We start from the raw sequence: 21,044 nt of genomic DNA, 5'->3' as shown, positions 1-21,044 counted from the left end.
GTGTAGTGCAGAAATCAACTCGTCCCCGCATACAATCACGGGAACCAATATGCATTCGCCAAACCATCTGTTAGACCAATTAGCCATTTCAAATTATCCCGATGTGGCCGTGGATGACGGGTCCTTGTACCATAACATAGCTGGTTGCTGCTTTGCGCCAACTTCTAAGAAAATCTACTCCCAACCCCCCCTCCCGATCTTGAACTGTACTAAGAATGGCATTCCCCTTAAGCCTAAATGACCATGGCTACAGCTTTAAGTAAGAAGATGTACTGTTTTGCAAGTGTGAGAATTGTGATGAAATTCTCACTTCTTAAACAAAAAGTCCTTAATTGAAGGACAACATATCTTAATAAATCATACAGCAAAACCAGATTCAAATTAAGTTATCCATTTTGTCATGTATTCATTCAAAAATGTGGTTATTCACACAATACCTACAATGGCAAATTTTACACCATGATATAATCACGGTGCACAATAAAAAAAAAAAATTAGAAACAACTGAGCATTTCAACAATTAACAGAAACAAAATACTAAAGAAATCTAGTGTCCATAATTTGAAATCTGTTCCATCTGCGGAAATTCTTGATTGTGATTTCCATCCTGTAAGAGAAAGAGAGGAGACTGTTGAGATCAACTTTTTGTTTAGATTCAATGCATTACTTTGTAATGTATACAGTTTGTAAAAAGGTCAACACTTCAACATGTGCCCAAACTAACAAGCAAACTATTGGATAAAATGCCAAAAACACAGACTTTAAAACAGGAATTCGGCACCAGTTAAATATAAGTGGCATCAAACACTACATCATTTAATATTCTCATTATTTGATAACGTTTCCTGAATTATAACAAAAGAATTAAAATAGTCACTATAGCTGTATAGATCCAAGCAGCATATTAAGGAGTCATCAGGGTGAGTAAAATCTTACATGGGCTACAGCAAGAAATTCTGATGTACAAAATTGTCCCTTTTGTAGTTCCCAAGTTGTTAATCAGACCATGACAGGAACTTGACCATGGAGGCAGAAAAGTTGAACAGAACTAATCAAAAAGCAACCAAATATGGATAATACCAAGTTATGGCCCAATTTCTCTTAATTCCCAACATGAGCTCTAACAAGCTTATAACAGCAGGAGATTTTTATTGTATATTAAACCCTACTTTAAACAGGGCAACTACAATATCTATAACTGCACAATGATGGATCACAATCTGTCAGTCCAAGGGGGTTTCTCATTAGAGACAACAGTTCCAATTGTATGCCTGCACATTTTTCTCTTTTATTTTTAAATATAAACATTAATACCTTAATACCCATTCTCTCAAATCTTTCAGTCATGATGCCATTAATATTACCAACAATTAACAGCTCACTGGAATATTTTGACAATGCTATAGAGCAGGGTTCCCATACCTGGGGTGCCATGCCGTGCCTGGGTGGCCCCCTAGCCCCCCCCCTTTGCCACAGACAAGGGGGACTGAACTGGATACAACACCTGCCATTCACACTCCACCCATTTCTCTTGCTAGCAGCCCAGGCACTTGCCCAGCAATTTCACTGTGTGGTGTATCTGTTTTTGAACTGCAATGCAGAGCTTGTTGACTCTCTGGCATTTCTTAGTGGTGTTACATCACCCATTACTTCATGGGAATCTCCAATCCCCTTAAACTGTGTGTCATTTCCTCATGACACCGGATGCCTCGTGGGATACCGAAATGTGGTAGATGTTCGTGATGGGTATTGTCTACAATAATATCTTAATTGTTTTTTAAACGATGTGTTAGCTGAAATTTGAGTATGTCACTTATTTTGCAAAAAACAATCCAAAATACGCTTTGAGAATCCACACATTCACTGTATCTTGTAACCTAAGAGGATAGATTGCTGTGCATGGGCAAAATAAGCTACCGTAGCTGCCTAAAAATGAGTGACCAAACAGGAGTCATCTATCCACGACAGATCTAAATCACACACACTCGCAAAACTTTAGTGGCATCATTCTACAAAAAAACACCTGTGTATCACAGCCTCAAGGAGCCCTCTGGAGGGCATGCAACCAAACTGTTCTGAAGCCAGACACTGTGGACAGACTGATGTTTCTGTCACACAACTTTAGGTTTCCTCAGTTTCCTATAATCTAACAATTGTTTATTTTCTATCTGTGTGCAATATTGAACAGAACATGAAGTTAGTAATTTGTTTGAAAATGTTGTCTCTGTGCATTATATGACAAAACTTGTTTACAAAAACTAGTTTTTTTTATCCTTTGCAGTATAACAGAAGTTTAGATTTTTTACACTACAGTATGTAAGATTTTTGTTTTTGCACGTATGCTGCATAATTCACCTTACAGCACAGCAGTTTGTTTATCCAGACTGCAATGTTCATGACCTGTAGTTCAATTATGATAAGTATTTTATTTCCTTTGGATTCATATCTTGTTTACATTAAAGTGTTTAAAATGCTCTCCTTTATAATTGTTTTGTTGCTCCTAGTGCAATTTTCTTGTGTAAATCCTGTAGAGCACTTTGAAATAGTGATTTTATTGTTTGTATTATTTTACTTCAGTTTTAAGTAAATAAATGTGACCGGTTTTCCTTAACTGTTTCCATCAATCTCATTAGTTAAGCTACAAATATTCTATTAACAAGACTAAGCTAGATCAATAAGACCTTTACAAACATGTTTTCTGCCAATATCACACTCCTTTACCCCAAACCCCAGATTGTCACTCGAGTGTCAAAGCTTAAAACTTTGAGATTTCTAAAGGTTAATTTCTTAATTTATATTTAAATTTTATGGATCGAATTAAAAGCTTATTTTTGCTTTGCGCACTCCCCCACCATAACCAATCTTTTGGTAGAGGAGTGAAAGCTTTAGATTCATCAAAAAGTTTGATCTCTGGATCTCAATGTTTTAGGGTACCAGATACCAAAAATCTTGATATCTCGATGATGTGTCTGTGTGTCAGTTTCTTGAGGATTGTCTAGAGCAGGACTATTCTCTTACAATTTCAGTTGGGCCAGATTTTCAAACCAAGAAATTTAGCTTGCCCAAATTTTCATCAGCCGGTAAGCCACAGGTAATGACAAATTAATGGATTTAAAAACATGTTTATTTGTTGCTTCACTTTTACATTTGCTCACACCTGACACAGGCACGTCAGAAATGTATTAAAAAAAAAAAAAAAACTTGAGTAGAATCTGAGGTAGAGGGAATATTTTTTTCCCCACTTTTGAAATAAAACAACATTTTGCTCACATCTGACCCAGACACATCTCAAAGTGCATAAAATCTAAAAGTGTACAGTATTAGCAATTACATTTGTTTCTCTTTTCAAATTCGAGATCCTAACACAATTTAAAGGGGTGATTATCACAGGCAAGGATATTTTCCCCCCACAGAACTTAAACCATTTCATTCACATAGTTTTAATCACTCGTATGACAGAGGTTAAAGTTCAGTTCCACAACAAAGCCTTTCCTGTTGAAATTGTGAGAATCTACCTGAGGAAATGTTTAACAGAAAGGCACCATGTATGGCATGAAAGTGGAAAATATGATACCATTTTAAAGTTTGTCTGCCGTCAATCCCAGAGCAGCCCGGTAAAACAACTGTAATACACCCACAACGTTAAAACGCAGACTTCATCACATCGCTGTGCGTGACGAAACAGAGGGCAGCCGACTGCTCATACATGTTCACTGACAGGCAGGCCAGCATTTTGCATAGAGTATGCATTAAAGCAAAAGAGAAATGGCATGCAAAGATGTGTGAACACAAGGAGATCAGTGAAAAATCACATCTTGTGCTGCGGCAAATCGGGACAACTAAATTTCACGGGGCACGGATATATTCATAACAGGGGACCTATATGATGGGCAGATAAATTTCAAATGTTTTGCTTGCCTACCTTTTGTTTTGATGGCCGGTTGCATCATATCCAACCCATCATTCATTATTCTAGCACAAGCGTAACCAACCTTTCTTAGAAATATTTTCCTACATGAGTCTCCAAGTCTGACGTAATTTTCGCCACGACTCATTCACACCCAGTGTGGGATATAAACTAGCCTTTATATGGCTTAAGGATATGCAAGGGGAGCCTGTACCAACACATACAACACGTATATTAACAGCACACAGGCTCAGCAATAAAAAAAAAAAAAATTAATAGTTTAAAGTTTCAAAGATATAATTTCTGCTTAGTTTGCCAGTTGCGAATGAAAATTGCCAAAGCCTACTTTTTAGTTGCATTTGTGGCCATTTTAGATGCAGTCTGGAGCCTTGGCAGAACCACGGGCTGTGCCAATCGGAGGTTGCTTCTGGGCCGCATATGTCCCACTGGCAGCCATTTGAATAGGCCTGGTCTAGAGCTAAAATGGTTGGATGAAAAAAATACCAAGCTCGAAACTTAAGCCTGTTATGAGATGATGATGTGCCGATTAATTTTTGAGTCAAATAGTGCAAGAGAAAGCAGCACCCTAGAGGAACCCTCAAATACTATAATTCTGCAATTAATTATGATTTGTTCTTGTCAATTGCTATCATAATGACCTACTGTATTTTATGATCACACACAAAAAAAAAAAAAAAAAAAAGCCAGCATCAGAGTGGTAAATAATTACTAAAATGTTATAGAATATTTTGGGTAATTTGGTTCCTAGGTCGCAAAGCCTACTGACAAGGTTTGGAACCAATGAATTAGCTGCACTTCTGAGGGGACTGCATTCTTGTGTATCACATAAAAATAAAACTACAAACTAGAAGGGCATCAAAACTGATTTCTAAAACTGACCAAGAATATGCAAAAAAAAAAAAAGAAAAAAGTTTGTGACTGTTCCTAGAGGTCACAAGAAATGTGAATGTCCATCTCTCATTTATATAAAGCACTAGGCACCTGTACACATTTCACAACTGATTGTATTTAATATTGCATACTAACAGTCTTTAGTTATTTCCTCAACATTATTAATAGTGGATGTTTTTGTCACAGCAAACATTGTGTAAACATAGTTCCCTGATAAAAAGTCAAACTCTTTATATTAAACCACACAGAGAACAATTTTAAAGCAAAGCACAAGAAATACATATGGCAGAAGTGCTGGGCAGAGCTTGTTGCTCTGCAGAATGAGATGCAGTTTGTTACTAAATATGGGAGTAGTCGGTCAATGGATAACAAAGGGAAAATGAGAGTAACAGCAAAAAGTATAATACTGTGTAAGTGATCTGAATAAGTTTTAAATTATTCATTGTTTCAAGCAATCGAGGCACAGTGGTAGCGCTGCTGCCTTCTAGTAAGGAGACTTGGGAGTTTGCATGTTCTCCTTCTCCTTATGTCTGCCCAGGTTAGGTGAACTGGCAACATTAAATTGGTCCTACTGCGTGTGTTCACCCTGAGATGGGCTGGTGATCTGTCCATGGTTTGTTCCTGCTTTGCACCCTATACTAGGTGGGATACCTAAAGCCCCTGGCCTCCACAATCTTGGTCTGGATTAAACAGGGTAGAAAATGACATATTTCAATTAATCTGTGTCAAGTCAGCAGCCAACTTAGACTGCATTTGTAACCATGTGTTAGCAGAGGTAGCTAAATAAACACTACAGACACTAAAAATGATCTTTAAATTGCCATTTTAAAGCTGTATAATTAAAGGCAAAAAAAAAAAAAAAAATCAGAAATTAGTTATTTTCCACTGTCAATAATGACAAAGGAAACCATGTTTTGTGTGGTATGAGGGATGCTTAACACTTTTCTATCACAGAGCAGGGGTAACTGGGATTCTAGTTTCAAGAATGAATTGGTACAGATTTAGAATGATACATTTATGGTGCTGGAGAAGTATTTAATGTGTTCTTAGTACAACTGCCAACACTGCTGTGATCTTCTCCGAGTCAATGGAGGTTCTGATCATGGCTCTAAAGAGACTGGGTATCTGGGCTTGTGAGTGTCCTGGATAAAAATCAAGATCGAGGCCCTTAATGACCTTTTAAGCACAGCCATCAGCAGTGTGTCTGTCTACAGAGACAGTGTCAACTTGTAAAGAGGTTGACTTAACTCGGCAGTGACATTCCTGTCTCTATAGACTCTTCTTATTTAGTAGGTGGACTGGGAGCATGGTGAGTTATGATGTCACTGGAAAGGGGTGTGTGGCACTCCCAATATCTATGCAAAAAGACGAAAGTTCAAGTCTTTAGAGTACTGGTGCTTCTTGTCTTGCTATATTGTTGCGAGACATTGACGCTATCCAGTGACCCGAAACGAAGACTGGATTCCTTCAGTACTGTCTCTTTGGAGAATCCTTCGGTACCGCTGGATTGACTTTGTGTTGAATGAGCGTTTACTCATGGAATCCCAAACGAGACACATTACCTGCATTGTGAGGGAGCATCAATTACAGCACTACAGACATATGGCGTGATTCCCAGAGGGTAATCCAGCTTGCCGGATCCTCATTGTTCAGGACCCAAGTCGCTGGACCAGGCCAAAGGATTGCCCAAGTAACACCTGGCTGTGGCAAATACAGGGTCATTTTCGGAGGGTGGGAATGGACCCCATGTCTGCCTGGAAGAAGGCTGCCAACCAGGATCCTGAACTGTTTTGTTGTGTGGTGGGTGTGGCAACAAAATGTACCAGTGCATGCTCCCCAACCTGACCTGACCTTAGTACAACTGTAGATTCAAAAGCGGAGCAGTGGGGAAAGGGGGAAAAGAAAGAAAAAAAAAAAAAAAGACAGAAAATGCATTGCAACAGGCAACAGAAGCCTGTCCATCTTACTAATGAAAAAATATGCTAGTCATTCATGGTTATGAAAAGACAGACAATAGAAGTGATGTGTAGAAAGTAATCTGTAAAATGCAGCAATATAACATGCTGATTAAGATTATTCATTCATTGGGCATATCAAACTGAACTGAGTAACTTTCCTCTGATTTCTCACAACAGATCCTATAGCTGAAACTGTAAGATCTAGATATTTGTGGAAAAAAAATAGGCAGCATTTAAAAACTCCAATTTTTCTTAAAGATGTTCAAAGGCAACACTGGGAATGGGACCTTTTAAATAGACTATCATAATAGAGGTAGATCAGCTACTTAAAATTTGAGAAAAGCATTGGATAAATCAGTTAAAAACTATACAGCACATGCAACTATTTCAATTAGGTTTATCTAAAAAGTATCCCGGATAACACTCAAACTGTAAACAATGACACCATGCATCTTCTTTACTAGGGCAATTACAGAATTATATGGGGAATACAATACAATACAATACAATACAGTTTATTTTTGTATAGCCCAAAATCACACAGGAAGTGCCGCAATGGGCTTTAACAGGCCCTGCCTTTTGACAGCCCCCCAGCCTTGACTCTCTGAGAAGACAAGGAAAAACTCCCAAAAAAAACCTTGTAGGGAAAAATGGAAGAAACCTCGGGAAAGGCAGTTCAAAGAGAGACCCCTTTCCAGGTAGGTTGGGCGTGCAGTAGGTGTCAAAAGTAGGGGGTCAATACAATACAAAGTAGGGGGTCAATACAATACAAAATGGAATGGAAATCTTATTTCTTTATATCTGTTCAGGTATATTTATTTGCTGAATTCAACCCAAAACCAAGGTCACGTACTAAAAATTCAATCAGCCAAGTCTTACCTTCTATGCTCCTCGACATGTTCATTCAACTTTCTTGGGGTTGTTGACAGCCACATAATGGTACAGGACTACCAGAAGGAATAGGGAAACTCCCAACATGTTTGCAAATATTGCCAGCTGCACATCTGTCACCATGCTGCAACACAAAAACAAGGGATTTCTTCTATGAGCATGAAGACTCCAAGTGCTTAATTCAGCAGCGGATTTTGCTATTCATGCATCACACAACACTTGATAAACCAAATCCACTTAGGTGATCTGACAAATGCTTCCATCTAGCTTCCAAAATGATTAACTCTTAAATATGAAAACCATTAAATCCCAACAGACTGCAATGCCTAAAGCAGTATTCAACTTATATTGCAAGTTTCTAAAGTTACACAAGCAATGCTACTTTTTCACACTTACCAGTATCTTAGCCCTTCAAATACAAAAACCACCAAAAAACATTTCCCAAAAAGAAGGGCCAGCCCGGTGCTATATAATTCTGTGCATTATTTCAAAGTGGTTACTCACTGGAACTACTAAAAAGTGAGGAAAATTTTCACTGGGAAGCTCTTACTTGCCATATTCCACATACCTTCCCTTTATTTTTAGAAAGAGGCAAATGACTTTCTACACGCAGAGTTGTTCATACACATTGGCAAAACATAATCACTGGCTGACTGGATGTTATAGCACCAACATTTTCCACAGACAAAATTAATGTATTTAAAAAGATAAAAATATGGAAATGACCACAGTTAAAGGAAATATTAAAACATAACGTAGACTTCTTTTCTTGTTTCATCCTTTTGTAAATGATCATATGCAATGTATAACAAATGATCCAAGCCTAGCTTTTGTTAATGTTACTGGAAATGCCAATTACCCTGCTACAGCATAGACTACGGCATTTAGTAAAACTCGTGTCCAAAATCCTTAATGGTTTTATCAAGTGTTTCACCTACATGCCAAGAAAAAACACCACAGATGTGATGTTTCCTCTGAGGGTGCTGATAGCAGAAGTATTGAGAAGGCCAAAAGGAGTTACATTGTGCATTTGTGCACCTGGAGAAAGCATATGACAGAGTTCCTTGAGAGGAGTTGTGATATTGTATGAGGAAGTCGGGAGTGGCAGAGAAGTATGTAAGAGTTGTACAGGATATATAGGAGGGAACCGTGACAGTGGTGAGGTCTGCGGTAGGAGTGACAGATGCATTCAAGGTGGAGGTGGGATTACATCAGGGATCGGCTCGGAGCCCTTTCTGATTTGCAATGGTGATGGACAGGCTTGACAGATGAGATTAGACAGGAGTGTCTGTGGACTATGATGTTTGCTGATGACATTGTGATCTGTAGCGATAGTGGGGAGCAGGTTGAGGAGACCCTGGAGAGGTGGAGATATGCTCTGGAGAGGACAGGAATGAAGGTCAGTATGAACAAGACAGAATACATTTGTTTAAATGAGAGGGAGGTGAGTGGAATGGTGAGGATGCAAGGAGTGGAGTTGGCGAAGGTGAATGAGTTTAAACACTTGGGATCAACAGTACAGAGTAATGGGGATTGTGGAAGAGAGGTGAAAAAGAGTGCAGTCAGGGTGGAATGGGTGGAGAAGAGTGTCAGGAGTAGTTTGTGACAGATGGTTATTAGCAAGAGTGAAAGGGAAGGTCTATAGCAGGGGTATTCACTAAAATCTAAAGAATTAGACAATTAGAAAGACAATCTATTTAGTATCATATATATTTAAGTAGCCTAGTAGTTGTATCAGCATCTGCATGTAATCAATACCAGACTTTCAAATCAAATGAGTTCAGTACAATTGAAAAACGTTGACAATATTTAATTGTCATGCAACACAGCACTGAACATGTATGTATGACTGCAGATATGTATAATGTTCCGTCACAGTATATAATGTTCTTAAATTTACTAAATTAAAGTAGGGCTGCATTTCAAAATAAGAGCGCAGTCATCTGTATCTCTCACTTTCTTCGGCTTATTTTTCCCTTTGTTTTTTCTACATGTATCGCTATCTTTCTTTTTCTTTCTACTGTCTCTCTTCCTTGCCTCTAACTCTCATCTGTCTGCGTAGTAAATTAAAGCAATGTTCACCATCTAGAATCCACTGACTTGATTCGCTGAGAGGTATCACGTGAAATGGCTTAACGCGCATACAATTGGTCTGTGCATTTCCTCATCCATTAAAACATTACCGTAAAGACTACAAAAGCTGTGCCGGATAAAATAGAAGCACCCCATAACCTTCTGTTTTGGCTTGGGTCCATATAAGACAGCTTCTGGGTCCGGGCCCGGACCGGGATCCACCTGTTAGTGATATCATGGCACTGACCAGAAAGAAGGAGGCAGAGCTGAAGGTAGCAGGGATAAAGATGTTAAGATTTGCACTAGCTGTGACAAGGACAGGATTAGAAATTAAATTAGTACATTAGAGGGTCTGCTTAGGTTGGATGGTTGGAAGACAAAGTCAGAGAGGCACTGGTTTGGACATGTGCATAGGAGAGATGCTGGGGATATTGGGAAAAAGATGTTAAAGATAGAGATGCCACGAAAGAGGAAAAGAGGACGACCTAAGAGGAGGTTTATGGATGTGGTGAGAGAGAACAAGCAGGTGGTGGGTGTGACAGAGCAAGATGTAAAGGACAGGAAAATATGGAAAAGGATGTTCCGCTGTCTGTGGTGGGCTGGCACCCTGCCCGGGGTTTGTTTCCTGCCTTGTGCCCTATTGGCTCCAGCAGACCCCCCATGACCCTGTAGTTAAGATATAGCGGGTTGGATAATGGATGGATGGATGTTCTGCTGTGGTAACCCCTAATGGGAGCAGCCAAAAGAAGAGGATGATCAAGTATTTCACCTACAACTACAATTTGGCTTGCGTATACAATTTACAATACTGTATACTGTAATTTAAATCACTCAACAAGGCAAAAAAAGGACTATGGTGCAGCTTTGTTCATAATAGTCTGCTGGGGTTTCCGAGTGTATCCCCTTAACTTAGTCTACCCTTTTAATTAGCTTGTTGATCTAGTGAGCCTTTCTTAAAGTGCTGGGCCTGTAACATCACACCATACCATAGAAGGAAAATAAATAAATAAACTCACACTGGCCACCACAAAGTTCTAAAATGTGTAAGAAGTGACTACCCACATTAAAGAAACATAACCTTCTAGGAAAAAGGAGCTTGCTTATTTCTTATATAGTGCGGCGTGCAAAAGTATTCAGTCCTCTTGAAAATCATCAAAAGTTTCTGCATGACAAAAAACTCTGTACACATTTATCCATTCAGTACTTTTAATGTGAACTCTTATGCTGTAACAATGCATTTCCAAAGTTAAAACAAACCATTTTTTGTAGATATTTAACTGAAGAAGAAAAACTCAAGTTAGTGTTTGCATATGTATTTAAGCCTTATATATTAATACTTTGTCAAGAAATGTTTGGCTGCAATAACCTTAATTCTTTTTGAACAAGTACTTCCCTGTTTTGCACATTGTTCAGGAGGGATTTTTTCCCATTCTTCTTGGCAGAATTTATAGAGATCCTATAAATGGTGCCTCTGGACAACAGTTTTCAAATACTGCCACAGCATCTTAATTGGGTTAAGATCAAGGCTTTAACTGGAGATTCCAAAACATTCACCTTTCGGTTTTTGGGCCATTTGAATGTGGCTTTGGCCTTATGCTTAGGGTCATTGTCATGTTGAAAGATGAATCTTCTCAGACTAGAACAAATTCTGCTGCAATAATACTCCTTTGTCTTCATTTTGCGGTGATTACCCAACAAAGACTATGGCTCTTACATAGGGTTCTTTTTATATTAAGAGAAATATAATTATTAAATTATGACTGCCACATTTGTGTTTTTTGTGATTACTTTGTCATTTATGTAAACCAGTAGCTTCCAAATCACAGAGGTTCTACAAAATATTTTTTTACCTTTGGAAATTTATTGTTACAGCCTAAGAGTTCACATTAAAATACTGAATGGATACAAGTATACAAATCTTTTGTCACATAGAAAATTATAACTTTCAAGGGGACTGAATACTTACAGTACATGCCACTGTGTGACGAGACCAGTTCAAACGGTCATTGACATGGACATCCAAGTACCTGCAATAATGGCCCATCCCCATATCCACTCCTTAAATAGTGACCAGGGGCCTCATGTATAACGCCGTGCGTAGAACTCGCACTATAACATGGCGTAAGCACAAAAGCCGAAATGCGCTTACACACAGAAAAATCCAGATGCAGGAATCTGTGCGTACTCCAACTTCCACGTTCTTCCGTTACATAAATCCCGATCAGCGTGAAAACTAACGCTCGTGCACGCGCATTATGTAACACCCCAAATCCTCCCAGAATTACGCCTATTTGAATATGCCAATCAATATAAATCGCCCTTAAGAGCAGCCTTCTGTGAAAAGACAATGGGAAAAGCACGGGGAAAATATAAGAATTTCAGCGAATACCAAGTGGAGGCAAAGGAAAAACATACTATTTGTTCAAATAAACCGTGGTATAAACAAGAAAAGGAAGTTGATCGAGTGACATAGCGTGTTGGAGAAACTTGAAAGCTCACATTCACAAAAATCGCACAGTGCCGGAAATAAAAAAGAAGTCACATGTCAAAGTTGCCGTGAAAAGAAGAGTTGTAAGCCCACTGTGTATATATATATATATATATTCAATATATACTGGCGTAGCCGTCACTGCAGTCAGTGCTTTTCTTTCCCCAAGTAACCGATCTCCATACAATCAGCTCTGTAATAGACATTAAGCCATCTGTAAGCTTTGTGCCGATTCTTCAAAACGTTTAAAGAACATTGAAATATCTTCGTAGTACATGTTTAATTATTCTATCCTTCATGACACTCCCAGTGAAGAATATAGATTATTTAAATGAAGTTAAAGTTTTATGTGTATAATTTAACAAACATATTTTGCTGCATTTCACCTTAAAAATGATATCGTCATCATATGTAAATACGCGCTTTATAAAGTGGCTCAGGTTGTGAGATATTATAACTGTAGTGCAAGTTTACAGTGGGGTGATTGTACTTTTAAGTACAAACCGTTCTACAAGGAGCAATTGATTGAGTGCATTTAAAGTTCTTGGGATGAAACTATTTCTGAACCGCGAGGTCCGTACAGGAAAGGCTTTAAAACGTTTGCCGTGGCTGAGGTAGCATGTGCCTGATGCTGTATACCGATAATTCTCTTTCCGATCAGCTGCTGCTGTGATTCACACTCAGATACAGTGATATAAATACTCCGAGTCGTGCAGTGAGAGTAATATGGAAAAAGATGATCCGCTGTGGCAACTCCTAACGGGAGGAGCTGAAAGAAGAAGAAGAAGAAGAAGAAGGTGCAGTGAGAGTATGGTATGGTATTTGGAATACTATGGGTGTTCCCTGAACCATTATATTGTTACGAGTTAATTACTGGCTTTACGCCAAGTGTAGGTTTTATACATCGCGATTTGAGCGTGGAAAAGTTCTTACGCAACATTTCTGTGCGTACGCACCGTTTATACATGAGGCCCCAGGTGTGGTTTTCTTGATAAAAGTTGTAGACAATTCTATCGACATGAAGAAACAAACTTCTACACCTGACTCTTATACTCTCTCTTCCACTTATCCCATAAGCATAGAATTGTCAAAAAATGTTTTGCAAGGGACATGACCCAAGTCCGCATCTATCAAGCATCCCACAATTACTCCTAGGAACAGCAATTGAAAATTGTCTGTCAGACTTTATCCAATGGGGAAAAAAAAGTAATGATTCAAGTGTTGCCCAATTTAGCGGAGTAAGAGTAGCATTTCTACTTCACAAATGTACTCAAGTAAAAGTATCTGAGTTGTTTTACTGCAGCATAAATACAATTTAAAAAAAAAAAAAAAAGGTTACTTAAGCAAATGTAACTCGTTACTAACCACCTCTTATGCTCATATATATTACTAGCCATGTGCGCCCAACTAAACTGCTCAAAAGAATTAAAGGAACACTTTGAAAACACATCAGATCTCAATGGGAAAAAGAAATCCTCCTGGATATCTATACTGATATAGACTGGGTAATGTGTTAGGAACGAAAGGATGCCACATCGTTTGATGGAAATGAAAATGATCAACCTACAGAGCCCTGAATTCAAAGACGCCCCAAAAATCAGAGTGAAAAAATTATGTGGCAGGCTAGTCCATTTTGCCAAAATTTAATTGCAGCAACTCAAAATTGTACGCAGCACTTTGTATGGCCCCTGTGTTCTTGTATACATGCCTGACAACATCGGTGCATGCTTCTAATGAGATGACAGATGGTGTTGTGGGGGATCTCCTCCCAGATCTGGACCAGGGCATCACTGAGCTCCTGGACAGTCTGAGGTGCAACCTGGTGGCATTGGATGGACCAAAACAATGTCCCAGAGGTGTCCTATTGGATTTAGGTCAGGAAAGTGTGGTGGCCAGTCAATGGTATCAATTCCTTCATCCTCCAGGAACTGCCTGGATACTCTCACCACATGAGGCCAGGAATTGTCGTGCACCAGGAGCCACTGTACCAGCATAGGGTCTGACAATGGGTCCAAGAATTTCATCCTGATACCTAATGGCAGCCAAGGTGCCTTTGTCAAGCCTGTAGCGGTCTGTGTGACCATCCATGGATATGCCTCCCCAGACAATCATTAACCCACCACCAAACTGCTAATGCCGAATGATGTTACAGGCAGCATAATGTTCTCCATGGCTTCTCCAGACCCTTTCACTTCTGTCATGTGCTCAGGATGAACCTGCTCTCATCTGTAAAAAGCACAGGGCACCAGTGGTGCATCTGCCAATTCTGGTATTCTATGGCAAATGCCAATCAAGCTGCATGCTGCTGGGCAGTGAGCTCAGGGCCCATTAGAGGACATGGGGCCCTTGGGTCACCCTCATGAAGTCTTTCTGGTTGTTTGGTCAGAGACATTCACACCAATGGCCTGCTGGAGGTCATTTTGTAGGGCTCTGGCAGTGCTCACCCTGTTCCTTCTTGCCCAAAGGAGCAGATACTGGTCCTGCTGATGGATTATGGACCTTCTATGGCCCTCTCCAGCTCTCCTAGAGTAACTGCTTGTCTCCTAGAATCTCCTCCATGCCCTTGAGACTGTGCAGGGAGACACAGCAAACCTTCTGGCAATGACACGTATTGATGTGCCATCCTGGAGAAGTTGGACTACCTGTACAACCTCTGTAGGGTCCAGGTATCGCCTCATGCTACCAGTAGTGACACGGACTGTAGCCAAATGCAAAACTAGTGAAGAAACAGTCAGAAAAGATGAGGAGGGAAAAATGTCAGTGGCCTCCACCTGTTAAACCATTCCTGTTTTGGGGGTCATCTCATTGTTGCCCCTCTAGTGCATCTGTTGTTAATTTCATTAACACCACAGCAGCTGAAACTGATTAACAACCCCCTCTGCTACTTAACTGACCAGATTAATATCCCATAAGTTTCATTGACTTTATGCTATACTCTGATTAAAAAGTGTTCCTTTAATTTTTTTGAGCAGTATATGTTGAGCGTGCTAAAGTTGTCTGTGAAGGGCTCCCTGTTTAAACGCGACTGCCAGTCGTGAACTGGGCCCTTCGTCGCACAGCATTATGATTTTTTATAAGGGAAACAAAATTACAAAAGAAAACCCTTGGATATTGATTCGATAGGAACGGCCTACTCGGAATCACTGTCCGAATCGTAATTATGTGGTGGTGTAGGAGCATTTCTGCTTCTGTCCATTCACAGTCCGTTTTGTTTTCACGATGCTATCGTTTCCTCTCACGATGTCTTCTCAACCTTTCTCCAACCTCGCAGGTTGCTTTGTGGCAATCCAAAGAGTAAGGCAATATACACGGAGCAATGGTTATAAAAGGGGACACATAGGTATCCAGGCTCTTTAAAGCATAAATAGGGATCACTTCACTGACATGTAAGCAAGCCACGGTACAACTGTGAGACACGCAGCACTCGCCGGCTACAACGTAACAATAATAATTTCTGGAACGTGCTGTTACGTTGTCATTCATTTTACCCACTGTCTTTCTTTCATTCATTCATATGTTACGTAGGCACGTACCTTTTATCTTTGGCAATCTCATTCTCTAACCAGGCCTCAGGAGCTAACCAGCGTAACACTGTCCACCACCCCTTTTGTTATTCCGGCACATTGTTGACATCCATGAGTAACAACAACGTACTAAACTGGAAGGTGGTCTACGCATGCGTGGAATTTGTGGACAAAGATCAAGATCTAAATGAAGATCTCTTTAGTTAATTTAAAGCACAACAATTTGTTTAGTTTGAATGTCTGTGTTTTGAGGTGTGACTGGCGTACTACAGTCTTCAGTAGTATAAGATTGGAGGAGATTCTTAATGCAATGCCTATGTTTTAGCTGACTCTCTACTGCCATCTAGTGCTTCTTCTAATTCATTCGCGGACAAACAAAGATCAAGATCCAAATGAAAATTATATATAGAGATATATATTTATATATAAATAAACGTTCGTTTGTTCAAAATCTTAAATCTCTGAAAGTTCTTTACGGATTGCTTTGAAATTTTGACAACGTTTCATTCGAATACATACATGTTTTTACATACCTACCATTATACAGATGTCACACCTGTGACAGGTAAAAACATGCTTTTTTGAAAACAGCGCCATCTGTTGGGCGTAAAAGCAACACGCGCTATACTAAATAAGCTCTGAATTTATTGGAGAACGACGACACTGGGATGTATGCATTAATGACGCGTGCAACACCTCGCATCCAAATCCAATTCGTGCATTGTTTGCAATCATATTGACCGCCTAATCTCCTTCATCTCCAACAGAGTTATGGGAGAAATATAAATCGCACATGGCTAAAGATATTTTCCGTCGAATACGCAAGTAAAATTCAAATATAAACATGGTTTTCACAGCAGAAATCTACAACGAAGCGTTGATAATGATTGAAGATTTGTGATAAATCGCGAACAAATTTCTCAATCAATTGGGAATGCCATTACCGAATCGATCTTCTGCTGCTTCATTCGATGTAGAATTGCGTCGTGAACAAAATTACAACATGGTTGATCTTTTGTCGTATGTGCAATCAAATATTCCTAAGCTAACGCTTGAGCAAAAAGGCATTTATGATCAAATAATGCAAACTGTCGATAACGGGGTTGGAGAAATCTTCTTAGATGCGCAATGGAGGAACAGGTAAAACGTTCCTAATTAGATTGATTCTGGCAGCAATTCGATCCCAAAATGACATAGCCTTAGCTCTTGCGTCGTCCGGAATAGCTGCGACATTGCTACCAGGTGGACGAACTGCTCATTCCGCTTTGAAATTGCCATTGAACATGCAATTCATTGAAACTCCCACATGCAACATTTATAAAGCATCCGGCATGGGAAAAGTATTGCAGAAATGCAAACTTATTGTTTGGGATGAATGCACAATGGCGCACAAAAAAATCGATCGAGGCTCTTGATCGATCATTGCAAGATTTGCGTGTAAACATCACACCATTAATATTTCTTCCAGGAGATTTCAAGCAAACATTACCTGTAATTCCTCGATCGACACCAGCGGACGAAATAAATGCTTGCCTGAAATACTCTACTTTGTGGCGACACGTAAAGACGTTAAAATTAACTACAAATATGCGTGTCCAGCTGCAAAACGATCGATCAGCTGAGATATTCTCACATCAATTGCTGGAATTTGGGAAAGGAAAGGTGCCGGTTGATCTAACCTCAGGACGAATTTCATTGCCTCATAACTTCTGTAATTTAGTAATGTCAAAAGAAGAATTGGTTGAAAAAGTATTTTCCAATATTCAAACCAAATTATAAGAATCACGATTGGCTGAGTGAACGAGCTATTCTTGCGGCCAAGAACAAAGATGTCTACGAACTTAACAATATTATTCAGTCTAACATTCAAAGCGAGGCAGTCACAAGTCCGTCGGCAGTGTTGTGGAAGCAGATGAAGCGGTTAATTATCCAACAGAATTTTTGAATTCACTCGATCTGCCAGGGATGCCACCGCATGTACTGCAATTGAAAATCGGCGTCCCAATTATGTTGCGAAATATTAACAAGCCAAAGCTTTGCAACGGCACGCGGCTTGCAGTAAAAAAGTAATGAGCAACGTCGTAGAAGCAACAATCTTGACAGGACCTTTCAAAGGTGAAGATGTCCTCATTCCTCGCATTCCTATGATTCCAACGGATATGCCCTTTTAATTTAAGAGAGCAATTCCCAATTCGATAGGCGTTTGCAATTACCATCAGCAAAGCTCAGGGCCAATCTTTAGAATTGTGCGGTTTAGATCTACACACGGATTGCTTCTCACATGGACAATTATGTTGCGTGTTCTAGAGTCGGCAAACCAGACAATCTCTATATCTGCATACACAATGGAACAGCAAAAAATATTGTATACCCACAAGCATTGTGAAATTAAACATATTAGAAACGTGCGCTCTCTCTTTTCTTTCTTTTCCATTTAACCAGACTGAGCCACAGCAACGCGTGGCCGGGTACTGCTAGTATATATCTCATTTTTAATGTGGGTAGATCCTGGATCCTGCCTTCTCTGGAACAGGAATATTAAAAGATGTTTTCTACAGCAGCTGCCCTTTTTTACAGCCACATGAATAGATTGAACAGGTAAACAGAGGATAGAACAAAGTTGCTCAGCATAAGACCTTATAAGATGGAGTACTGACTCCATCTCGTCCTGTATTTTTTTCCGGTGTGTAGCCTCCTCACTTGGTCATCAGTTATGGATAGCCCATACTGATGGTCAGAGGGGGACTCCTCACTAAGCATTCCAACTGAGGTGGAAAGAGATGTTGATTTAGTAGGAATGGTGACGGGAGCGTGGTCATTAGAAGAAAGTGGCAGTAAGAGGGAAAATCTATTAAAAAATGGTTCCGGGCATACGATTTGTCCATAAATCCTTTTGCAACTTGTAATCATTATGCTACATTAAATTGACACGAGTGTCACTGTTGTTACTGCAAATGTTACTCACTTAGATGAAAATGAAAGGCCCTGAAAGCCCTATGCGGAAAGTAGTAGCGACAAAAAGTACACATTAGTAGAATCGTTATCTTAAGCGTCTCCCCGTAACACCACACTATGCAACAATGCAATACGTAAAAACACATTCATCAAAACTGAACGGGAAACCAAAAGGGTGACACTGGTACGCGTCCTGGGTCATTGACACACAGGCGAAAAAGTAATGCTGTTTTTTTTTTTTTTTTAAACACGCAACACACGTACGCGGTTATTCGTATATTACCGTAATTATATCGCCGCGTAGACGTAACTGGCAGAATACTTCAATGCGCACTTTTCGAACCGGTGGCTGAGCGATTTCTTAGTGATTTTTCACGTCCGTAATAGTCCGTTTGACCCGTGCAGGACTCATTTTGCAACATTACCCACCGTACTAATTGTGCTAAACATACCTACGAGGTGGTCCAACTTAGTACAATACTTTCTTCCCAAGAAACCCACTGCATATGCACTTAAACTTGGTCCTGGTCCGCGGTAAACTCGAAAGTTAGTTTCGTTATCTTCAATACATACTAAAACCAGATCAGTACCCCGAGCTCTTAGCGCACTGCAAATGGCCCATAAAGTTCTAGTAGTCTATGTGGGAAAACAACATTGTATGGTCAAACTTTGTTTACGTTGAAATATATACACACACTGTGATTTGGTCGCAGAAAAACAGTCAATATGTAGATATGTCAGATATACTATGCCACAAAACTATACTACGGTCACACGAACTACACCCTTTTAACCAAGGACGAAGCAAATAAAACAAAACTGTTGATAATTAAAAAACACATTTTCTTACTTCCCACTTACCTTGCGGTACAAGAGTCACTGAAACGCACCTTCCTACAGCAAACAGCCACTCGAGTAGTTACAGCCACGTCACTTTTAAAAGAAGAATAATGAATTTCTTTTCGTCGCGTTTTTTTTCAACGTCATATCCGGAATCGCGTTGTACGGAAGTTAGCTTGGCTCACAAATGTCGGAAAACTTGTACGTTAAAAGTCACCAACGCAATTTCACGTGCTTTATCATTCAGATTAACCGAGCCTTTACGACCCAAACGGCGTTCCATAGCAAATGTGCTCTTGGCTTCTTTTAATTACGTTAAAAAGGAAGCAGTTCAGCAACACACAAGGGTTAAAAGTAATGTATGTTTTCCAAAAATCAAGAGAAAATGTCTGGTTTATTTCGAGTACCTTAGTAACGTTTGTATATAAAATATGTGTATATGTGACCCCTTGCTTTAATTATGATATATTTTAAACCAAAGTAAACGTGTTAAGAATATTTATCAGTCTTTTTTTTTTTTACTTTATTAAGTAGTTTGAGTAAATCCAGCCAGTTGGTACAAATAAAGACAGGTTTGTTGAAACACGTAGAAAATCAAAACAGAAACAGATTAACATAAATCGAAGCCAACAATATCTGTTCATTAATTAATTATTAAACTATGGTTGCCAACATATGGTCATTGGATGGAACTGAGAAGACGTTCCATGCCATTTATAATTAGGATGATGGTTATGTTTAAAATAGGAGCCATTACTGTTAACTGTGGACAGATACTACATGCTTTATAATGCATTTAGTAGGCATGGCTCCCATCTTTTAACTGGAGAAAGAAAGTGTTTAGTAACTTTCAATTGAGAAAACCAAATACAGTATGTTACTGTTTAAATATATAGTCAATGGTCTTGGTTCAAGTCTCGTCACATGCCCCAGTCTTTATTTTGTCAGTATCAGGTACAAGTGTCAGTGACCAACCTTAGATAGGTCCCACTCACATACTGAACCACACTAGGCCAGTTTGAAATTACCATGTAGCCTAACCCACAGTTCTTTGGGGTGTGAAAGTAAAGCCAGAATACCCAATGGTAAACCCATGCAAACATGGGAAAATGTTCAGACTCCATGCAGAGTGTACAAGGGGGCAAGATTCAATCCCAAGACACTTGAGGCAGCAGCATTAACAACATGCGCCACCCTGCTTCCTTTATTTTTGCATCTTCATTTACATATTTTAAGTTAAAAATATGAGATAGATAGATAGATAGATAGCACTTTGTCCCAATAGGGAAATCTAGCTCTTTACAGAAGCTTGATAAAAATTAAATTATACAACAAACAACAACCCCCTCAAATACATAATAGAATTTCTATAAGTAAATGAAAATGTTTGACTTGGCAGGTACATTGCCCTTGGTATAAAGGAGCCTCTGCTGAATAATTCATTGGCTGAAAGTACTCAGTGTGTTAGAGAGGGGATGTGTAGCACTGTTCATAAT

The 21,044-nt window shown here is 39.3% G+C and overlaps 1 protein-coding gene across 1 annotated transcript; it reads right to left on the bottom strand.

The window, feature by feature from the left end:
• Positions 1–375: 375 nt before the first annotated feature.
• ost4 (oligosaccharyltransferase complex subunit 4 (non-catalytic)) lies at positions 376–19,690 on the bottom strand. The gene is made up of 3 exons (XM_039748310.1): positions 19,570–19,690; positions 7,657–7,792; positions 376–607 (listed from the first exon to the last, which is right to left on the bottom strand). Exon 2 carries the CDS (start codon positions 7,789–7,791, stop codon positions 7,678–7,680), a length of 114 nt encoding a protein of 37 aa, XP_039604244.1. The 5' UTR covers position 7,792; positions 19,570–19,690; the 3' UTR covers positions 376–607; positions 7,657–7,677.
• Positions 19,691–21,044: the final 1,354 nt, after the last annotated feature.

This window comes from Polypterus senegalus, chromosome 3 (genome assembly GCF_016835505.1).
Source record: "Polypterus senegalus isolate Bchr_013 chromosome 3, ASM1683550v1, whole genome shotgun sequence".
Classification (NCBI taxonomy): domain Eukaryota; kingdom Metazoa; phylum Chordata; class Cladistia; order Polypteriformes; family Polypteridae; genus Polypterus; species Polypterus senegalus.
Note: the sequence above shows the minus strand (reverse complement) of the source record. Positions and strands in the feature narration are given on the sequence as shown.